The sequence below is a fragment of the Patagioenas fasciata genome, chromosome 1 (genome assembly GCF_037038585.1).
Source record: "Patagioenas fasciata isolate bPatFas1 chromosome 1, bPatFas1.hap1, whole genome shotgun sequence".
In the NCBI taxonomy this organism is placed as follows: domain Eukaryota; kingdom Metazoa; phylum Chordata; class Aves; order Columbiformes; family Columbidae; genus Patagioenas; species Patagioenas fasciata.
This window is the reverse complement of record NC_092520.1, coordinates 177,526,706-177,545,532: the sequence shown is the minus strand read 5'-3', so window position 1 is coordinate 177,545,532 and position 18,827 is coordinate 177,526,706. Positions and strand designations below refer to the sequence as shown.

The 18,827-nt window shown below is 43.0% G+C and overlaps 1 protein-coding gene across 1 annotated transcript; it reads left to right on the top strand.

Moving 5' to 3' along the window:
• Positions 1–8,696: 8,696 nt before the first annotated feature.
• Positions 8,697–18,416, top strand: RASD2 (RASD family member 2). The gene is made up of 3 exons (XM_065862693.2): positions 8,697–9,410; positions 14,265–14,544; positions 16,094–18,416. The coding sequence occupies exons 2-3, from the start codon at positions 14,274–14,276 to the stop codon at positions 16,621–16,623; spliced, it is 801 nt and encodes a 266-aa protein (XP_065718765.1). The 5' UTR covers positions 8,697–9,410; positions 14,265–14,273; the 3' UTR covers positions 16,624–18,416.
• Positions 18,417–18,827: the final 411 nt, after the last annotated feature.

The following is an 18,827-nucleotide window of genomic DNA, read 5'->3' as shown; positions in this document are numbered from 1 at the left end:
AAGGATGCAAAGCATTGATTGACAAGGCTTTGCATGTGCAAGAGGAGGGAAACGTCCTTTTGCACCTTCCCAATCTGCTTGTGGTTGCATAAGCCTGCAAGCACAGAGCCTGAGGTTGCTAGGCCAGCTTGCGTCCCTAATTCCTCCCGTTCATCAAGCAACCTGTCCAAACGACAATATGTCTGTAGGAGCTGGAACCCACCCTGGTGGGAAAGGCTTTACTCTGTCAGTGTAGTAGGCTGAAAGACTCTGGGAGGTGTGTGTACCCATGGCCCTCGTGCCACTGACAAGGGACTGCACCACAGTGACTGGTTTGCAGCACTTCTGCTTCATTATCCCAAGTGTTTTACCTTTGCTGCTGAATTTGGTTTCCAGTCTTCAGTGGCAGCACTGAGCTGATGCTGTCATCCATCAAAGGAATCACAAGTGTGGCATGAATCTGTGTGCCTGGTTTCCTTTCTGTAACATTTAAATAGCATAAAGTGTCTTTCAAAGACACTGAGAAGGAGGAATCGCTATTTCCGGGTGCTTACATAAACTCTCTTCAAGTGCAAAGTGAAAAACATTGAGCTCCTTATGTTCTTCCCCTTCCCCCTCCCATAAGAAGGGCACTACATAGAATTATACTGTATGGTAAAAGGGTCAAATTCTTGAGAAAGAACAAAAATGCAAGGTGGCTTAGGTCTATATTGTGTGGAAGAGGCTGGCAGACAAAGTTGCTATGAGTTTTTGCATCCTATCCTAATTAGCAGTAATTTCCAGTAATGAATGTATTCTTATGGTTATCCCCTTCCCTTTCTTTGTTCAACCTGCCACATAAATCACAGACCTTTTTCTCTACATGCCAGCACTATCAGGAGTGGGAATCCTGATGGGTTAGTTTGCCAGTGATTAAATTTGTCCTTTCTGTTAATTTCACAAATGCAGTTGCCCTCTGCTTCAAAGCAAAGTACAGGTCAGAGCCGATGCGAGCCTTTAATAATCTGGTAGTCTTATCCAGAGCTGAAATGGAAAATTTTCTTGCTAATTGGGCTGTTGTGAGATAATCTGATATGTAACAAGCTCCTCTGGACAGAGGGAGGCTGGCAGCATATACAGTCATGGAGAAAGTAATGGGTAAATTTCTACTCCTGTGCACATTCTCCAAGCCTTCAGCCAGAACAAACACATAGAAAACACCTTACATCTGATTTCCTTTGACTCAGCAGCTTGCTTAGCCATTTACACCAGAGTAAAAGCCACTTTGGTAGGCTTTCATGTCAGAACAATAGCTTTTTACGTTGCTAAAACTGGGGTGCCAGGCTAGCACTGCCTGCTGCTAAAACTAGAGTGCCAGGCTAGCACTGCCTGCAGCTGGAATGGAGGAAACAGGCTTGTGCCAAGAAAAGGCTGCTGTTGTCCTATGGCTTCTGCTGGGCAGGGCATCGGGACACAGGTTCAGGGCGGATCATCCCAGCCTTGAAATTTTGCCCCTGAGAAGGCAGGCAGCAGAGCTGCTGGCCCCATGCAAGCAAGAACTTCTTGTAACTGTCGCTGAAAAATCTGAATTTTCCCAAATCCAGATCATCAAACAGATGGAACAGGCAGAGGAACCAGTCTGGTTCAGGAAAATTCTCCAATTGCACTTTAGCTACAGGGACCCGTTGAAGTTTGGGCCCTGTCAGTAAACATGTGCAAATACAGAAGCTTTAGTCAGAGCTCTGATTTTTTGGTTAAAAAATAAGATGCTTGTCATTTCTGCTGCAGAGAAAAACCTGACCCTGCAGCACCCTGAGGGCTTCTTTCCTCTTATCTAGTTAGTTTTCATCTTTCAGTTTTTAAGTCTGTTTCATGATTTTGAGGACCTGACATATATTTGTGGATAAATGGTAGGAGGTAATACTGCCTCTTAAAAACTGGGCCAAAGCTGTTTTGTGCTCTGCTTCCTTTCAAGGACACAGATGAGATTATCGACATGTCCATTAACTATATTTCCCTGGAAGGTTTTGGTACTCTGCAGCGAGTGGTTGTTATACACACAGCTCTGTGTGCTCTGTCACCTCCTGGCCGTACAGCTGATGCCCAGGACTGTGGACGAGGAGATGAGGACTCTTATTTCCAGTTCTGCAGCCTGCAGGCTGTTATTTGTGTGGCCCTTTGCAGACAGATACAACTCGTTCTGCTCTGAGCTGCCCAAAAGCTATGTAGTCTCACAACAGCACCATTTAACTCATGCTCAACAGCTCATTAGCAATGGCTGCTCGCTTTCCCGTTTAGTTTGGAGGGTGAGCAGAGGGAGCTCATGTCTGGAGACGTTCATTCTCAGTCACCTGGGACTAACTGCTTAAAACCTGTATGCACATTCAGTTTTTCCATTTGTGAGCTGCAAAAATATTTATGTTCCTGCTCCATAAGAGGGACTGAGCCTGGCTTCCTTGATATTTGAAGAACATGTGGAGATATTAGCAAAAATGTTACACTAAGAGTACATATTATTATCATTATTACTATAATGGATTTCACTTTGCATCTTGAGTACATGATTGCAGTACTCTGAGAGGGGGGAAATAGAACAAGAACAAAAAGAAATATAAAAGAACGATCTGTCATTCTCACCTCTTCTTTCCTTTGAAACTGTTCTCATTCACTGGCTTCCTTTGATTATAAATAAAGGTATATAATATCTCTCAAATCAAAGGAATGAGTTATCTTTCAGTCCCTGAAACTTCCTTATTTTCTTAATGAGAGAAGCAGTAAAAAAAGAACAAGTGCTGTAATTCCTCAAGCTCTAGCATAGGACTGGTTCTGTAGGTACAGGAGGGCCAGAAACAGTTAACCCAGTATGAGGACAAAGAGCCCTGATTCGCACAGAGCATCACCATGTTGCTGTTTTTCTTCCTGTAAGTAACCATGATGAAACCAAGTGCCAAGTAAAACCTGTGCGGAATCATGCAGAGATGGAGCTGGAGCCACTATGAAGCTTCGGGGTGGCAACCCAAGAAGATCACTTAGTAGCAGACAGCTTTGGTGCTCAGACTCTGGCTCCAAGAAGACAACCAAAGGAATCATCTGAGCCATCAGCTCAAGGTTGCGCAGTCCATCCACATGGCTTCAAGCCTGAAAATGTTCAAGAAGTGACTGGACAACACCCTCAGACAAATAGTGTGAATTTTAACATTGTCCTATGCAGGAACATGAGTTGGACTCGATGATCCTTTTGGGTCCCTTCCAACTCACGACATTCTATGATTCTGTGATTTAGAGAATCCTGTCTCCCAGGCATAAAAAGATAACAGTGTTGGCAGAGTTGTGCTAGAGGGACATACCTGTAAAGATAGTCGGGTTTTACAGGTCAATTAATCCATTTTTTCTGGAGGCAGAGGTGTAGGTGGAAAGTGTTGGTGGAGTATGAGTGAATGTGAGAAACCAAATCCTTAGAGAAGCAACTTTTTGCACTTGACAGCTTACAAGGTGAGGAGGGCTTCTGAATAGGAGTGTTTATACGGACCCAGCTGATCCCAGATACAGTGGTCAGACCCAGACTTGTAATAGCCACCTCTTAATGGAGACCAAAAGAGTATAGCTGGTCAACAGGCAGCACCATGTCTGCTGCGGGGGCTCTGGCTTGTCAGTCTCTGTTTCATGTGGTTTTCATGCATCTCTTCTTGTTCCTATGCCATTTGTTTTGTCTTTGTTTTCAGCTGTATCTGATAAGCCTTCATTGTGCTTTTGATTAGAGATTTTTCTGTGAAGACTTACATAGGTCTCCTCCCCAGTCCTCTTCAATCTTCTGCCAACTCCTCCTTCTCTGCTCTCCTTAGTTGTTCATATTCTCATCGCAGGTAAAAATCTTCCAGGGACAATTATCAGCCCTGGTAAAGAGGGTCAGAATGCGTGATAGAAGAGGACAAGTAAGAGCACATCTTGAGGAGCCAAGTAACAGCAGTGGGGATACAGCTAGGGCCACAAAGGGATGATTTCCCTTTCTTTCTTTTGGAAGCACAAGGATGCTGTCAGCCCAAGGAGAGCTTTGGGGACTTTTTGAATGAACCCCTTCACTCCAGCATTATTCAACAGGAGTGATGTGCATTGGCTCTCTCCCAGGTGTGCAGTTACCTGTCTGGACACAGGGCCCAGGAGCATTTAAAAGAAATGGGATGCTGAGCAGAGACTGAAAGTCATGATGGTATGAACGCCCACTCCTCCCTGAAAGGCTGACACAGCACTCGGTGTCCCTGTCAGGTGAGTGCGTGACTTCTCCTTCCCCACCAGCAGGATCATAGGTTACACAGATGGATGTGGTGAGAGCTGCTTTTCTTCTATCACGGTGTAAGAGACTATAATAACCAGCCTTGGTATTCACTAAGGGTAGAGAAATTTATTGTACACTTTGAGTATTTTTTCCCTCCATGTTCTACCCTGAAGCTTTTTTTGAATAATGGGTTGGGGTTTTTTTAAGCTTTAATTTTGATTCTTAGTGATTTTTCAAAGATGGTGAAAGTTTTAAAAAATTTAAACAGTGGAATGAAAATGAAAGGGTGCTTGCATGTCTGGTGAGGAAATCTGGACCTGTTGAGTCAGTGGTAAAAGGAAAGGAGGGGGACTAGAAATGCAGTCTTTTCTCAAAAATGTTTCATGATAACTTAATTAAAAATGATTCACAGCTAATGCAGCAAATAAGAGGTGACTTAGACATTTTTCACAGCAAAGCAATGCTTTTCCATTTTGCAGGGGTCTCAGTAAATAGTATTAACCCATTTTACACCCAGGGATGCTTAGAAATTACGGTCATACACAAATTCTGTGACAGGACCAGGAATATGTCATACCAGCACTTTCTCAAATGTATGCCTTCTCCAGCTGTATTCTCCCAAGTATCACTGTTCTTACTCGTAACTGATGATCATTACTTATTTTTCCAGTCATTGTAACACCCCTGGAGAGCCCTTCATTGAGTTTAGATGCCCAGGGGGTGCAGGTAGTGCAGGATCAGTAATACTTGTGGCTGCTCCTCTACTTGCTGTACAGAATATGGTTTGGTACCTGCAGTTTACTGACTCCTGAACACTAACTTTTCAGCATGGCTTGAAGGGAGGGGCACCAAGCAGGAGAAATGAATGTGGGAGGCAGGGAGGGAAGGTGAGGGGGTGGAATGAGCCTGCTTTACTGAATTAGGGGAGTGAAAATGAAAGGGGAATGAGAAAGAAAAGCTGGTTTAAATATTTAATCTCTGTTGCATTTGCTTTTGAAGAGGAGACAAAAGCCTTGGAACATCTTTTGTCTTGAACTAATTCTGACCAGAGCTGAGTGGCATGATTGTCACTTCTGTCATTCGCCTTAAGGTGGAGAGAAACAGACTGGTCCTGCTGCATCAGCCCCCCACACCAGCCTCTGTCTCCAGCCACAACTGGTACATGGAGCTGCAGAAGGTACAAGTTACTCATGATGGTGACACTTCTGCCCTATGAACCCACACTCCCCCAGATCCTGGTGTAGGGGCAGTCAGTGTGTGTACTGCCTCGGAGATGCACCTTCTGCAGAGAAGAAGACACTGTTCTGAGGGGTCTGAGGAACAGTTACATTGCTTGTGTGTCCCACTACAGAGCAAGTCACTTCACTTTATGTCTTCAACACCATTTGGAGCCAGGTGGTCAGAGCAACACACGGCAGCGGTATTTTCCCCTTGTCTCTAGCCATTCTTCTGTCCTTCTTTTTACCCAGCCTCTCCCTGCAATCTTTCCCTTGACTTGTCCTCTCAAATCCTCCCTCTCTGCTTACCCACAGTCTAGGTAGAGCCAAAATCATCACAGCTGTCTTGTCCACTAGCCACAGCTGTACCATCGGCAGCACCTTCCACAGCTGAGGCAGCCTCGTGGATAAGCTGGCAGACCAAGGTCATTTGTTTTCAGTTAATCCCATATAAACCATGATGTTCAGTTGATGATGTTTCTCTTGTCTCTCACACTGGACACCCGGACTCGAGGACTGCACCACAAGCCATGGTCAGTGTCACCCAGCAAGGCAGGCACAGCCCCTCACAATGGTGGTTCTCTGCAGTCACATCCTCTGAGACAGCCTTAACCAGATAAAAACCTCATTTAGGCTTTCTTTCTGGACTGAAAGAGTAGGAGGGAGAAATGCCTCCAGAGAGTAATTCATTGTAAGCCTGGCTTTTAAATTGGTAAATATCTGTAAACTCTAAGAAAGGCTGATGGTCTCTGACTAACCAGAGGAAACTGCTGAGACTGGGAACTTTTTATCTTGTTTTGGCAGTGACTTCGTCTCTCTGATCCACTTATTGCCTTTATAACCCTAAAAGCAGAAGTGCTGCCATCTCTGTTTCTCAGATGGGGGCAGATATAACTTCTGCATCAGAACCTCAGGATGTCTTTGGAAAAGCAGGGATTTCTCGAGCTCTGGTCTCCTGAGCCCTGAGGGAAGGCAAAAAAGCCTAGCTTCTTGTCAGCTCTTGAACTGGGAGCACATCAGAAAAAAATGATGCAACAAACCCCAACCTAAAAATCCACAGCAATGTCTCTTGAGCCTCTGAAGGCTCATAGTTAGCAATTATCTTTCAAAGGCTTACTTCAAAAGTAATTTATTCTGTTTGCTAAGTGTTCAAACAAAGCCAAGGTGCCTAGTCAAGTATGTTCCTATTTTATTTTGATGTAATTTGGGGAACTCAACTGGCTACTTTAAATGCTGGAGAAGACAGCTGAGTGGGAGTTTGGGCTTGGTGAAGCCAGCCAGGCAGGAGTTTTGCATTTGGTTTACAAAAGAGCTTGAGTAGGCTGAGATTCCAGGCTGATGAGATGCCTCCACAATGACTACACTTCTCTCTTTTTTGGCAGAGGACCCATACATTCAACATGTGAGCTATAGGGATGAAAGAGGAGTTTTTCCTCAGTAGCATTACAGGACTTGACTTGGTTGATTTTTGCAGCAATTCCTCTCATGGCCATGATACCAGGATACTGATCACTCCAATTGGATATAAGCTACACAGGTAGTTGACCGGACACCAAAGTTGTTAGCTTTTGGTCCAGGTTTGATCTCAATCAATGACTTAGGAACGGAAAGCATCGTATCTTCTTTCAAAAATTTGTCTCAGCCATAAAAATACTCCCCTACTTTTTGTCAAAGACAAAAAGCTCAGGAGCTGACAACGGAGTCCTGGTGTTGTCATCTAAGAGCTGAGTTTATGTCATGGTCCATTACCAGTTCACTACCCCTTGGAAGAAGCCAGTGGTGTTCCAACGGTGCTGTGCCAAGCCATGCTCTTCCTTCCCAAATCTAAAGTTATCTGCATTTGGAGGAAGCCAGAAGCTGCTGCTTCCCAAACGTGATCAGTGGTGTTTTGCCTTTGTGTTAGGCTGGGGGCCCCAAAACCAGCTCCTGCCCAGGGCTGACCTTACTGGGAGCTGCTGCTTCTCACAGATGGCTACAGCAGGACCCATCTCATAGCCTGTGTTGTGTTTGTCAAAGTCCATTGGCGCAGAGAGACGTACAGACTTGTCAGACCATGTGGCTGCAGCATCCACGGCACACTCCTCAAAGGCTGCTGGTGGCTGCTGATGGAGGGAAGCGTTACTCTGGAGGTGGCAACAGAAACCTCCTTCTGTTTGGAGAAGAAGAAGGAGGAAAAGCAAAGCATCTAAGGAGTTCCTCAAAAGCTGCTGGAACTGTTCGGGGGAGTCTGGAGACAAAAGAGACAACATAGTTGAAGGAATCTTTGTGTTCACTGAAGAGTCAATTTGCTCAAAGAAAAAGAGAGAGAATTGTGGAAGACCAGAAACTATATTTGGATTTGGGAGATCATGCCTCCCTTCCACTTTCTTGTTGTCAAAATATCTTGAAAATCTCAAAGCATTTTTTTTCCTTTTGTTTTGCTTTGGTTTTGTTTTCCTCTGATTAGGAGTTTTAAGTGGAAAATGCCAAAATATTTCATTTCAGATCTTTCAAAATCAATCTTTTTGGCATCTTTTAAAACAGACTTGTAGATCTAAACTATGGCTTCATCTCAAAAAGGAGGAAAAATTGCAGTCAATAAACAGTGAAATAAACTGCAAACATGATTTTTCACTTGGGGTTTAACAAACTCCTTAATTTTCACCCTAATTTTTCTTTTTTTCTCTTCTTTTTCTGACTCTCGTTCCTCCACACTTTCCATTTGTTTGCCTTTTTTTTAACATTTTTATTACTCAGCTGTGGTTTAGTTTTTAATTTATTTAAATATGAATGAAAAAACAGCAGTTACACGTTGTTCTTATTTGTTAATCAAACCAACCAGCAATCATAATGTCTTTGAGGTTGAGGAAACAGGAGAATAGATTCCATACGGCAAAAGAATTATAGGAATTATGGACAGAAAGCCCCTACTTGGGAAATGAGTCAGTCCACTTCTGGCTAGCAGAAAAGATCAGCACGGAGTATACAGCCTTTAGAAATAGCTTATGAATTTACAGCTTGCAAAGTAAGTGAAGTCTCTGTGTATATCTCTTACACATACTCTAACTCATTTCCCACACAGGCATACATACAGGTCTCTGGTGGAAAGAGAGGAATGTACAGTCTGCAATGCATGTGAACTTTCTGTTTAGGGGAAAAAAAGATTTTTTTCAATAGGCACAAAATCCCACCCCCTCAGCACCCCTCCTTCCCCTGTGTCTGACACTGACTTCAAGGGAGGAGTTGAGCCAATTATCTGTGAGTCCTACAGAAGGAAAATCTGCAATTTGCCAGTAGTTGTGAGAGCGAGAGGGAGAAAAGCAGGGAGGGAAGGAGAAAGATTTAATTGGCGAATGTAAAGAAAAGCCCCTTCTGTCCTAGAAAGAGAACATTTTAAAGCAAATCTCAGACCAGAAGAAAAGAAGCTCGTGGAGGGGGGTTGTGCTGGGCAAGACCTGGGGAAGCGTAGGTTCACTGTAGACAACTTCCATGCCCCCACTGATTTTTCCCCACCGGATCTGAGGCGGTGTAGAGGCAGGGTCAGCCAGTGGATGCACCCAGGACCCTGCACGACCAGGTGTCACTCCAGAGACCCTTCATCCCCTGCAGAGCCTACAAAGCACAACTTGAAAGAAAAGCCAGTGAGAGTGGGAGAGACTCTGCCTCTCCTTCTCTCAAACTGAGGCTGTGAGGAGGAGCTCATCTCACTATAGGAAAAAGCTGTCACTGCTTCTGAGACCCTTCTTCATCCCATGTTGGTCGCCTGATCCAGTACTTAACATCCATGGGGGAATGCCCTCTGGAGCCCTGCAGTCCTTCCCAGTGCTGCTAAGTTTCTGGGAAATACTGGTGAAGAACTGAGCCCAGAGCAAGCAACGTGGGGTCCACAGAACAACAGCCTTTTGCAGCAGCAGACGCCTCTGATCAAAATTGTCAGCTTCATCAGACTGCATCAAGACCCAGGACTGCTCCTCCAAGGAGAGGTAAGAAAGTAACATGGAGTTTGGGATGGAAGTAGGAAATAACATCCCATGGTAGTGATTGTGGGGTGCATGAAAATTATGGGGATACTAGCAGTGATTAACAAGTGGCAGGTTTGTTGTGCATGGAATAGTTTGCGTCTGTCTATGTCCTTTTTAGCTGGATGCAGTGAATTACACTGGGATGCAAACAAAGACACAAACAGTAGCTGAAGACTGTGGAGTGCAAGAGAGATAATTCAAAAGTCTGTTCACGGATAGGGAGTGGTAGGGAGCATATGCCCTGATAGGAGGATGGAAACTAAGGTGTAAAAGCTCTAGGCAGTTAGAATGGAGAATGTCTTCCTTAGATATCTCTCTCCAGATGCTCAGGATCAAATTTGTCACTAACTTGCTGGACCCAGACAAGTGGTCTTCAGAACGTGCAAAAACAGGTGCATTGTCATTCACTCTGATGTCTGCCTACGAAACAAGCAGTGGTGGTTAGCATGTAGAAAATTACACAGGGAGTCAAAAGAAGCGGATTTAATGTTGATTTTGGACAACTATTTCAGCTCTGTCTGGGCATATGAGCCTTTCCGTTTATTAAGTGGAGGTAACGCTCACTGCCCACATTTCTATGACATTTTTAAGTTCCTGTGCTGTACAAATCTAAGAATACTAATGTAAAGTTTATAGCATCAAGCCAGTGCACATAGCAGAAGGTACCACTGGGAATTAATCTATGCTTAAGCATTTAATAAACTGGAAGGAAAAGATGTAGATTAAAGCCAGCTGGAGGCTGTTTGTCTCCTCATTCCCTTCTGATTGATTTTGCTTTATTTAGTACACGAACATGTGGTCTCTTTCTGTTTCCTTTCTTCTGGCTCTAATCTTTTTTCAATGTATGAGTTCTTGTGCTGCCCCCACCCCGCCCCTGGGTGTGAAGGCTGAAGTTTCATTCCTTTCTGAGGAGGGAATAGAACAGATTGTATTGAACTGGAGAAAAACTGCAGTGGGGGGATAGGAAGAGAGAGCACAAAACATAAATATAAGCTCCCAGTTCAACGGCACGCTCTGAGTCAGATTTGCAGCAAAGGTGAGGAGATGAGTGGCAACCTCATGAATCAAACTGCTGAAAAGCATCTTTTGACTTTGTGTGAAATTAAATGCAGTCAGGAAAGCACAAGAGTCCTGTTGACTGAATGCTTTGGTTGGTAGAACAAGGACATCATAAAGTGAGTATTTAATACATTAAAATCCCCATGTCCCCACATCCCTTCTTCCCTTTCAGCACATCTATATCCTCGGGGAAAAGCATCCTGAAATGAGCATGTGTCTGGACACAGGATTTTGCCTTTGAGGATTTTGCCTTTGGTGGGGGTGGGGGGCAGTGTCATTTAATGACCAGAAATGCAAGGGTGAGGAAAGGTGGGAAGAAGAAAGAGTTTGAAAGGTAGGAGTCCTGGAGTCTACTCATTATTCCTATTTGTTTGACCTTGGATGATCACTCAGCTTCCCTGTGCCTTATTCTCCCCATCTGTGGGTAGCTGTAGTGACAATTCCTTCTCCAAGCTGTTCAGTGTATAGTGACATTAACTGAGGTTCAAAGCCATCAAATTGATTTCAAGGTGGAGGACAGAAGTGCCTCTTGCACTAAAGATGCAAAAAATAACCCTCCAAGCAACTGCAGTGACACAGACCACCTCCTTTGCTGTGTGGTGGGAGTTTCTCTTAACACCAGCAGCTCAGCAGTTACCTGTCAGTCAGCAGTGTAACTTGTAGGATTTTGGCTTGTAAAGATTCTGGCCAGGATCTGGTCTCCCAGCATGCACATTCTGTACAGGACATATAAGGCATTTGCTTAAAAAGCGTAACTGTGCTCATTCCCAGATACGGCTGCACCAAGTTGTAGAAAACCAGTCTTCAGCAGGTGAGAATCAGCACCGTTCACTTGCCCTCATTCAGCTACACTGGTACGTCCCAGGCCAAAGAGCTGGCTAATTTCTGAATACTGAACCTGGGCTGTAGAGAAGTTCACAGTTTTTCTCACAAAAGCTGTCTCCTTGCTTAACCATCAGCTAAAAAAAAAAAAAAACAAAAAAAACCCAAGAGGGTGAAAGGAAGCTTCCCAAAGCAGATCTGTCACCATTTGTCTGCCCATGAATGCAAGACAGCATTGACCGGCTATGTAGGAGAGGGCTGACCCAGTGTACATGGCAGTGTTGTTTCAGAGATTTCATTTGGTGTTTCTGCACTGTTGGAGATGGGTCTTGTTCTAAATAAAACACAGGGTCCAGTCCAAATATCAGGTGTGGTCCTTGCTGTCATTCTCACCACAGCAATCTCAGCCATACCATAACGCCGCATGTGTGTATCTATCCAAAGTTACGTTCTGACATTACTGTCTGGCTCTAATATTGGGCTGTCTTGCCCACTGAATGTAATTCAGAGTGTAAGCTACTCTGAGGAAAGCATTGCATTTTCTTCTGTGCGTCAGATAGGGCTAAATGTGCTGTTGGTGTGCAGCAAATTACAGCAATAATAATAAATAGTAGTGTTTTGCTGTTGCCTTGGGCTGTAGCACAGCGCTTCTAATGATGATGGATCAGGATTCCAGAGACTTCTTTATTTAGCAGTGACCGTATCTTCACTGCTGCTTTGGTGCTTAGCACATGTTAAACAAAGTAAGAGATTTTAAGCTTTTGACTGAGATAAGTGTCAGCTACATAAAAGCATGGGAGATAAAATTCACTCGCAAAGACAGGAATCCAGATCTGGCCCCAGAAATGAACTTTGAGTGTACATAAAGTACCCACATTGTACTATTAAATAAACAACACCTAAGTTAAATAAACGGCACAGTGGGAACTTGATTATTCTTTAATGAGATCCTAGTAACCAAAATAAACTCTGTCAAAAATGCACCTTCTTTGCTTTAACAGTTAGCTTTCCCCACACAGCGGTTATATTTTTCCTTACAGCACACAATTATTTGAACTGGTACATGAAAAAGTCTCTTGTGCATCTTAGTGCTATGTTAACATGTCAAAAAGGTCTCGAGACTCATTTTAGCTGCCACGGGTTGCAAATCTTGTCTAATAGCTATTTAAGATGGCTGCCCTTCATCTTCTCTCCTGCTTGTACTTAGCACCAGTGCAGACTGTGACGGCCACAACAGTTGTGAATGCATAAAGACTGAAACTCCTATGAAATCTACTCTTCTGCAGCTCCATCCACTGCCAGCCATCCTACTGCAATGCTGACAGTTTGTTGATAGGTAGTTCCCAGACTACCAGTCCAAACACCACAATTAAAATCTGGTTTCTAAAAGTTCACTTAAGGCACAGATCTTAGAATTTGTCATTGGCCAGTGCCATTTTGTGGCTCAGACGTCCCTGCATCAGCAGTAGAGGTTGTATGGCACCAGCCGTTTAAAGTTGCTGACACGTCTAGCTTCCACTGATGTCAAGCATGATTCTTGTTTCTCTCTGGCTTTTGGTTGATCTCAAAATGAGTACTGTGTGCAGTTCCTATTTAGGCAACCAAATGAGGCAGTCTAGGTCCTAATGGCAGCTGCAATTGATGTAGTATATTGGGAAATCTGACCTCTTTGTTTATGTACCTAAATGAGAATCAAGCTCTACTGAAAAATCTGGTAATGTCTAAGTGACGCAAATGGTGGGAAGGAACCTGCTGTCTAAGTTGAAGCATAGCTGATAAAATTAGTGCTTAATGTTTAAGGGAAATAGCAAATCACAATTCAAAACCATGCTGTTTTCAGTGTAAATACCTTCATTTTTATGTGACTTTACAAGAAGAGAGAAAGAGAGAAAGACAGAGAGAAAGAGAGAGAGAGAGAGAGAGAGAAAGAAAGAGAGAGAGAAAGAGAAAGAAAGAAAGAGAGAAAGAGAGAAAGAAAGAGAGAAAGAGAGAAAGAGAAAGAAAGAGAGAAAGAGAGAGAGAGAAAGAAAGAGAGAGAGAAAGAGAGAAAGAGAAAGAAAGAGAGAAAGAGAGAGAGAGAGAAAGAAAGAGAGAAAGAAAAATGAAAGAAAGAAAGAAAGAAAGAAAGAAAGAAAGAAAGAAAGAAAGAAAGAAAGAAAGAAAGAAAGAAAGAAAGAAAGAGGGAAAGAGGGAAAGAGAGAGAAAGAGAGAGAGAAAGAGAGAGAGAAAGAAAGAGAGAGAGAGAAAGAGAGAAAGAGAGAGAAAGAAAGAGAGAAAGAGAGAAAGAGAGAGAGAGAGAAAGAGAGAGAGAGAGAAAGAGAGAAAGAAAGAGAGAAAGAGAGAAAGAAAGAGAGAGAGAAAGAGAGAAAGAGAGAAAGAAAGAGAGAAAGAAAGAGAGAAAGAAAGAGAGAAAGAGAGAAAGAAAGAGAGAAAGAAAGAGAGAAAGAGAGAAAGAGAGAAAGAGAGAAAGAGAGAGAGAAAGAGAGAAAGAGAGAAAGAGAGAAAGAGAGAAAGAGAGAAAGAGAGAAAGAGAGAAAGAAAGAAAGAGAGAAAGAAAGAAAGAAAGAAAGAAAGAAAGAAAGAAAGAAAGAAAGAAAGAAAGAAAGAAAGAAAGAAAGAAAGAAAGAAAGAAAGAAAAAGAAAGAAAGAAAGAAAGAAAGAAAGAAAGAAAGAAAGAAAGAAAGAAAGAAAGAAAGAAAGAAAGAAAGAAAGAAAAGAAAAGAGAGAGAGAGGAAGAAAGACACAGTCCACAGTCACTGGAAATGGGAATGAAAAAATTAATTATTTCGCTGAAAAAATTTCTGTACAAACCGTTGATCAACTAACCTGGACTGTTCTCCAGAGCACTCTTTGACAAGCTTGTAAGGAGCTGTCCTACTCCATCCACCATATAGTTTCTAGTCTTTCTTCCAACACTGCCATTTTGTCTTTCAGGACCAAGCAATGATGAAGACCATGTCTGGTGGAAACTGCACCCTGAATGTGCCAGCCAAGAACTCGTACCGCATGGTAGTGCTGGGAGCGTCCAGGGTGGGGAAAAGCTCCATTGTCTCACGATTTCTCAATGGACGCTTTGAGGACCAATATACTCCCACCATTGAGGATTTTCACCGCAAAGTCTACAATATCCGGGGAGACATGTATCAGCTGGACATTTTGGACACCTCTGGGAATCACCCTTTCCCTGCTATGAGGAGGCTTTCCATCCTGACAGGTGAGAAAGTGGGGGAAGTTTGCATATGGAGAACAGTGGGTGAAAGATGATAATGATAGACAGTAGCTTGAAAACTGTAGCCTGAAGATGACTTTGACTTTCTTAGAAGGCAGCTAAAAGGACTGCTTGATTCTGTTGCAAGATGCATTTCTCTGGAGAGATATTTCCTGAACAGGATGCACCATTTACGACAGGGAATGCATTAGCCACAGAGGAGAAATCCACTGGGTACAAGTCCCAAACTGAGATTACCCCCTAGTTTATTTCCCTCCTCAGCTACTTTCCCCTCCTGCTCCATATTTTTATTGCAGTGACAAATGAATGGCTGAATAAAATCTCATGGGCATAAAGAGCAGCAAGGGACAAAATAAGCATGTCGTTACAAGACACAAGCAATTAAAAACAAATGTAAAATGCACAGGGAGGGAATGCAAATGAAGAAAATCTCAGATTTTTTGTTCCTAAAAGTTCCAACATGATTTCCACCTTGATTTGGTATTCCAGTAAAAGGATAGGTCTACTTTTACTCTTTCTCCTTAATCTATGGTTAATCAAATTAATTAAAGAGGAAAAAGGGAAAATGGTGGACACGTTTTGTATGTTCTCATTGTCAAGCAGATTCTGTTGTGAGCTAGCGTGTATTCTCTAACTGTGAGAGTGACAGTGGTGACATACTCAGCTACAACTCACAAGAAACCTACTTGCTGAATTTGCTATCTACCCTCTTAGCTAACCAGTGAAACGTGATGTTCACATCTGACTAGGCTAGCATCCACATTCAGCAAGGTCCTAGGGCCAATTTCTGGGATGTGGATGTGAGTTTTTGTCCCTGAAAGCTCTCTTAGCATGTTCCACATGAATGTTATTCAACAGGCAATTTATGTTACTTTATATTTGCAAAAGGAATTGTAAGTCTGGAAATGTCAAAAGGAAATGCCAGGGGATCTGTGTCGTTTATGTATTTCTTTTTTTTTCCATGGTCCATTTCTCTTGAGCAAATGAAATGACAACAGAGCACTGCACATTGGGAAACCTCTCATTCCAGGCTTCAGTGTTTGGGATTGACTAGCTGCAAATCTTCAGTTCAGGTGCTGCTTTGTGTATTGTGTAATCCAAAGGCTAAGGCTGAGTGGCTGCTAGCTCACACTCTTCCTGGTGTGAGAACAGGCTGTGTTTTACACATGGATAAAAATGAAAGGAAGGAAAAAGAAAAGCAACACAGCAGAGCTGAGACAGAAACATGTTTACAAAGAGAGTAAAATGAGCAATAACTTGGAAATCCAGTGCAACCTGGGAACACATGATCAGATATAGCTGAAGTAATGTTATAGCCAAAAGGCTTTTCCGTTGCACTACAGAAAGGTGTGGGGAGCTGAATTAGAAGAGTTGGAACTAGAGTACAGATGAGTGAACAGATTCAAAAGGACCAAACAGAAATCTGGGGAGGAGATGGCAAATAAGCCTATTGCTTTTTTTTTTTTTTTTTTTTTAATTAGCTCCTCTGACATAGGCTGCGGCCAACAAGCCTTTAATTCTTTTTTAATTGCAGGGGATGTTTTCATCCTGGTATTCAGCTTGGACAACAGAGAGTCTTTTGATGAGGTCAAGAGGCTCCAGAAACAGATCCTTGAGGTCAAATCCTGCCTGAAGAACAAAACTAAGGAATCAGCTGACCTCCCCATGGTGATCTGTGGCAACAAAAATGACCACAGTGAAGTCTTCCGCAAGGTACGCTCAGACGAAGGTGAGGACCTCGTCTCCAGTGATGAAAACTGTGCTTACTTTGAAGTTTCAGCCAAGAAGAACACCAACGTGGATGAGATGTTCTATGTCCTCTTCAGCATGGCCAAACTACCTCATGAGATGAGCCCTGCCCTCCACAGGAAAATCTCCATCCAGTATGGTGACACCTTCCAACAGAAATCCTTCCGGATGCGCCGAGTCAAGGACATGGATGCCTACGGCATGATCTCTCCCTTTGCTCGCCGGCCAAGCGTCAACAGTGACCTGAAGTATATAAAATCAAAAGTTCTCAGGGAAGGTCAGTCAAGGGAGAGGGAGAAATGCACAATCCAGTGAAGGAGGCTTGCATTTCTGTCTGAAGTCATCATCCACATGCAGTGCCTTAGAGAAAAACAGTCCGTGAAAGCACAGAATGGGCTCACGGGGTCCATCAAGAAAACCCAACATGGAGAAAGGATAACTCTTCCTGTGGATTCTGCTGAGTCACGAATGTAAATAACATTGTCCTGTAAATGACTGGGAAAAATCATAATGCCTGAGATACAAGTACATTTCTCTGTCTTTGTAATGTAGTTCCTCTTCATTTCTCTTTTTGTTTAAAGAATACAGACCTGAGAAGTGAAGACATTTCAACCCTGTCTTAACAAAGAAAGTAGGTGAAAAATGCACAGAAGGCATTACTAGTCACCCAGCATGCAACTTTTGCTAAGACAGAGAAGGTTATGTGTGTGTGCGTGTGTGTATCTCTGTGTGTCTGTGTGCATGCATGTGTGGAGCACTCCTTTGAAAAAAATGAGACTTGCATTTCCAAGGGCAGCAGTCTTAACTGAGGTTTCCAAGACTGGGAGCGGACTTTATATACAGAGGCACGACTAACTCACTTCTGAGGAGACTTGCATTAAGAAGATCTTGATTTTATGTTTGCCAGGACAGTTATCATTTGACATTGACATGAATGGTTTTTGTATGATATATTTTATTTGGGATTCATTGTTTTTATTGTCTGGGGTTGGTTTCTTAGCAGAAATAGATGGCAAGTGCATTTGATATCAAAACAGTGTGTACTGTCTAATAGTGAAAGGTGTTTTTCATCTGTAAAACTATATAATATGTACATTGATTGAAAGTGAAGTTGTTCTGCAAAAAGCCAATACATTTGACTACTTCACAAGCCTGGTGTGATATTGTTTCTCAAAGCAGTCACATTGACTCCATATACCATGGCACTAATGCCACCCTTTGCCTTGCTGAGCACCAGAGCAATGGATCCTTCCTTTGCCTGTATCCGCCAAGACTGACCAGATTCATACGTAGGCTTGTATCACTTTAGAGGCAAGGATTAGGTTTTCCTTCTAAATCAAGAAATGAATGGTTGGAGGGTGAGCTCCATCATATTTCTTCTCTTAACATGCCTCTAGCCATTTAATATATTTCTTTCCGTGTTGTCTGATAAAGGTTGCCTTGGTGGAAACCTTTGCACTGCAGAAGTCCTTCAGACCAGAAGTTTTGTACTGGCTGCCCAAACAGGGCTGAACTGGCTGGTCGGATAAGTCTGGGACCGTCTGTTCACTTTTTCCCTTTCTCGGCCCAGTCCAGGCTTCCTTGTCTTCAAATCTCTCCCTGTTCTGCTTCTGGCTTTGTTGCTTGGTGTGCTCCTGTATGCCCTCAAAAGCCAAATATATTCTTTCAGATGTGAGCTTGCCACACTCACTGACTGGAACGAGATGTGTGAATACAAAACTGTGGGCAAAGCATGGCCCCAAAACTGTACAAAACAGTATATACATTATATATACCTCAGAGTGACTTTCAGATATCTTGTCCCTCCCTCATACTCGAATTCTGTTCTTGACTGTATCTGCCTTGTTGTGTCCTGGGTAGAGCTGTGAGCTAGTTCATGTTATAATTTGACAGGAAACCAAGAATAATGGTCATCTGTAAAAATTAGCCTCTGGGACTCAAAGTCCCATGTTCATTTATCAGCTTCACCTTTCATTGGTACTGTATATTGACTGGTGAAATACACTGTACTTCTATTGCTGTTCCCAGGGCAGCACCTTACAGACCATGCCCCTCTCCCTATCTATACATATGTACATCATTTATGATTAAATGTGTTTTATTTATTAGCTCTGTCCAGGTCCTTTTTTACTTTCTCCAAGAAAAATGAAGGTGGTCCTATTTTTTTCGTTGTGCAGGTGCAGCTGAGCAAGCGAGTTGCGGGTGGTGATGAGATCTCCAGTAAGTTCTGGAAGAGTGTTTTATGTCCTCCAGACAACAGGGACAACACATTTGTCTGGAACAGAACCATGTCTACACCTGCATATTTCTATCTTTTTTTTTCTAGCTATCCTATCTATTTGAACATCAGCTTCTATATACAGATATCCTCTGAAGCAGAAGCAGTTACTTTTCCTCATGTTGCCTCCAACACAAGAAAATGACCCCTCTCTCCTTCGTGCAGAGAGCTGGTGTGCTCATCCCTGGTGCGATTTCATGGGGTCTCTGCAGAGAACATCCCTTGTTCTCAGCAGTCTCTC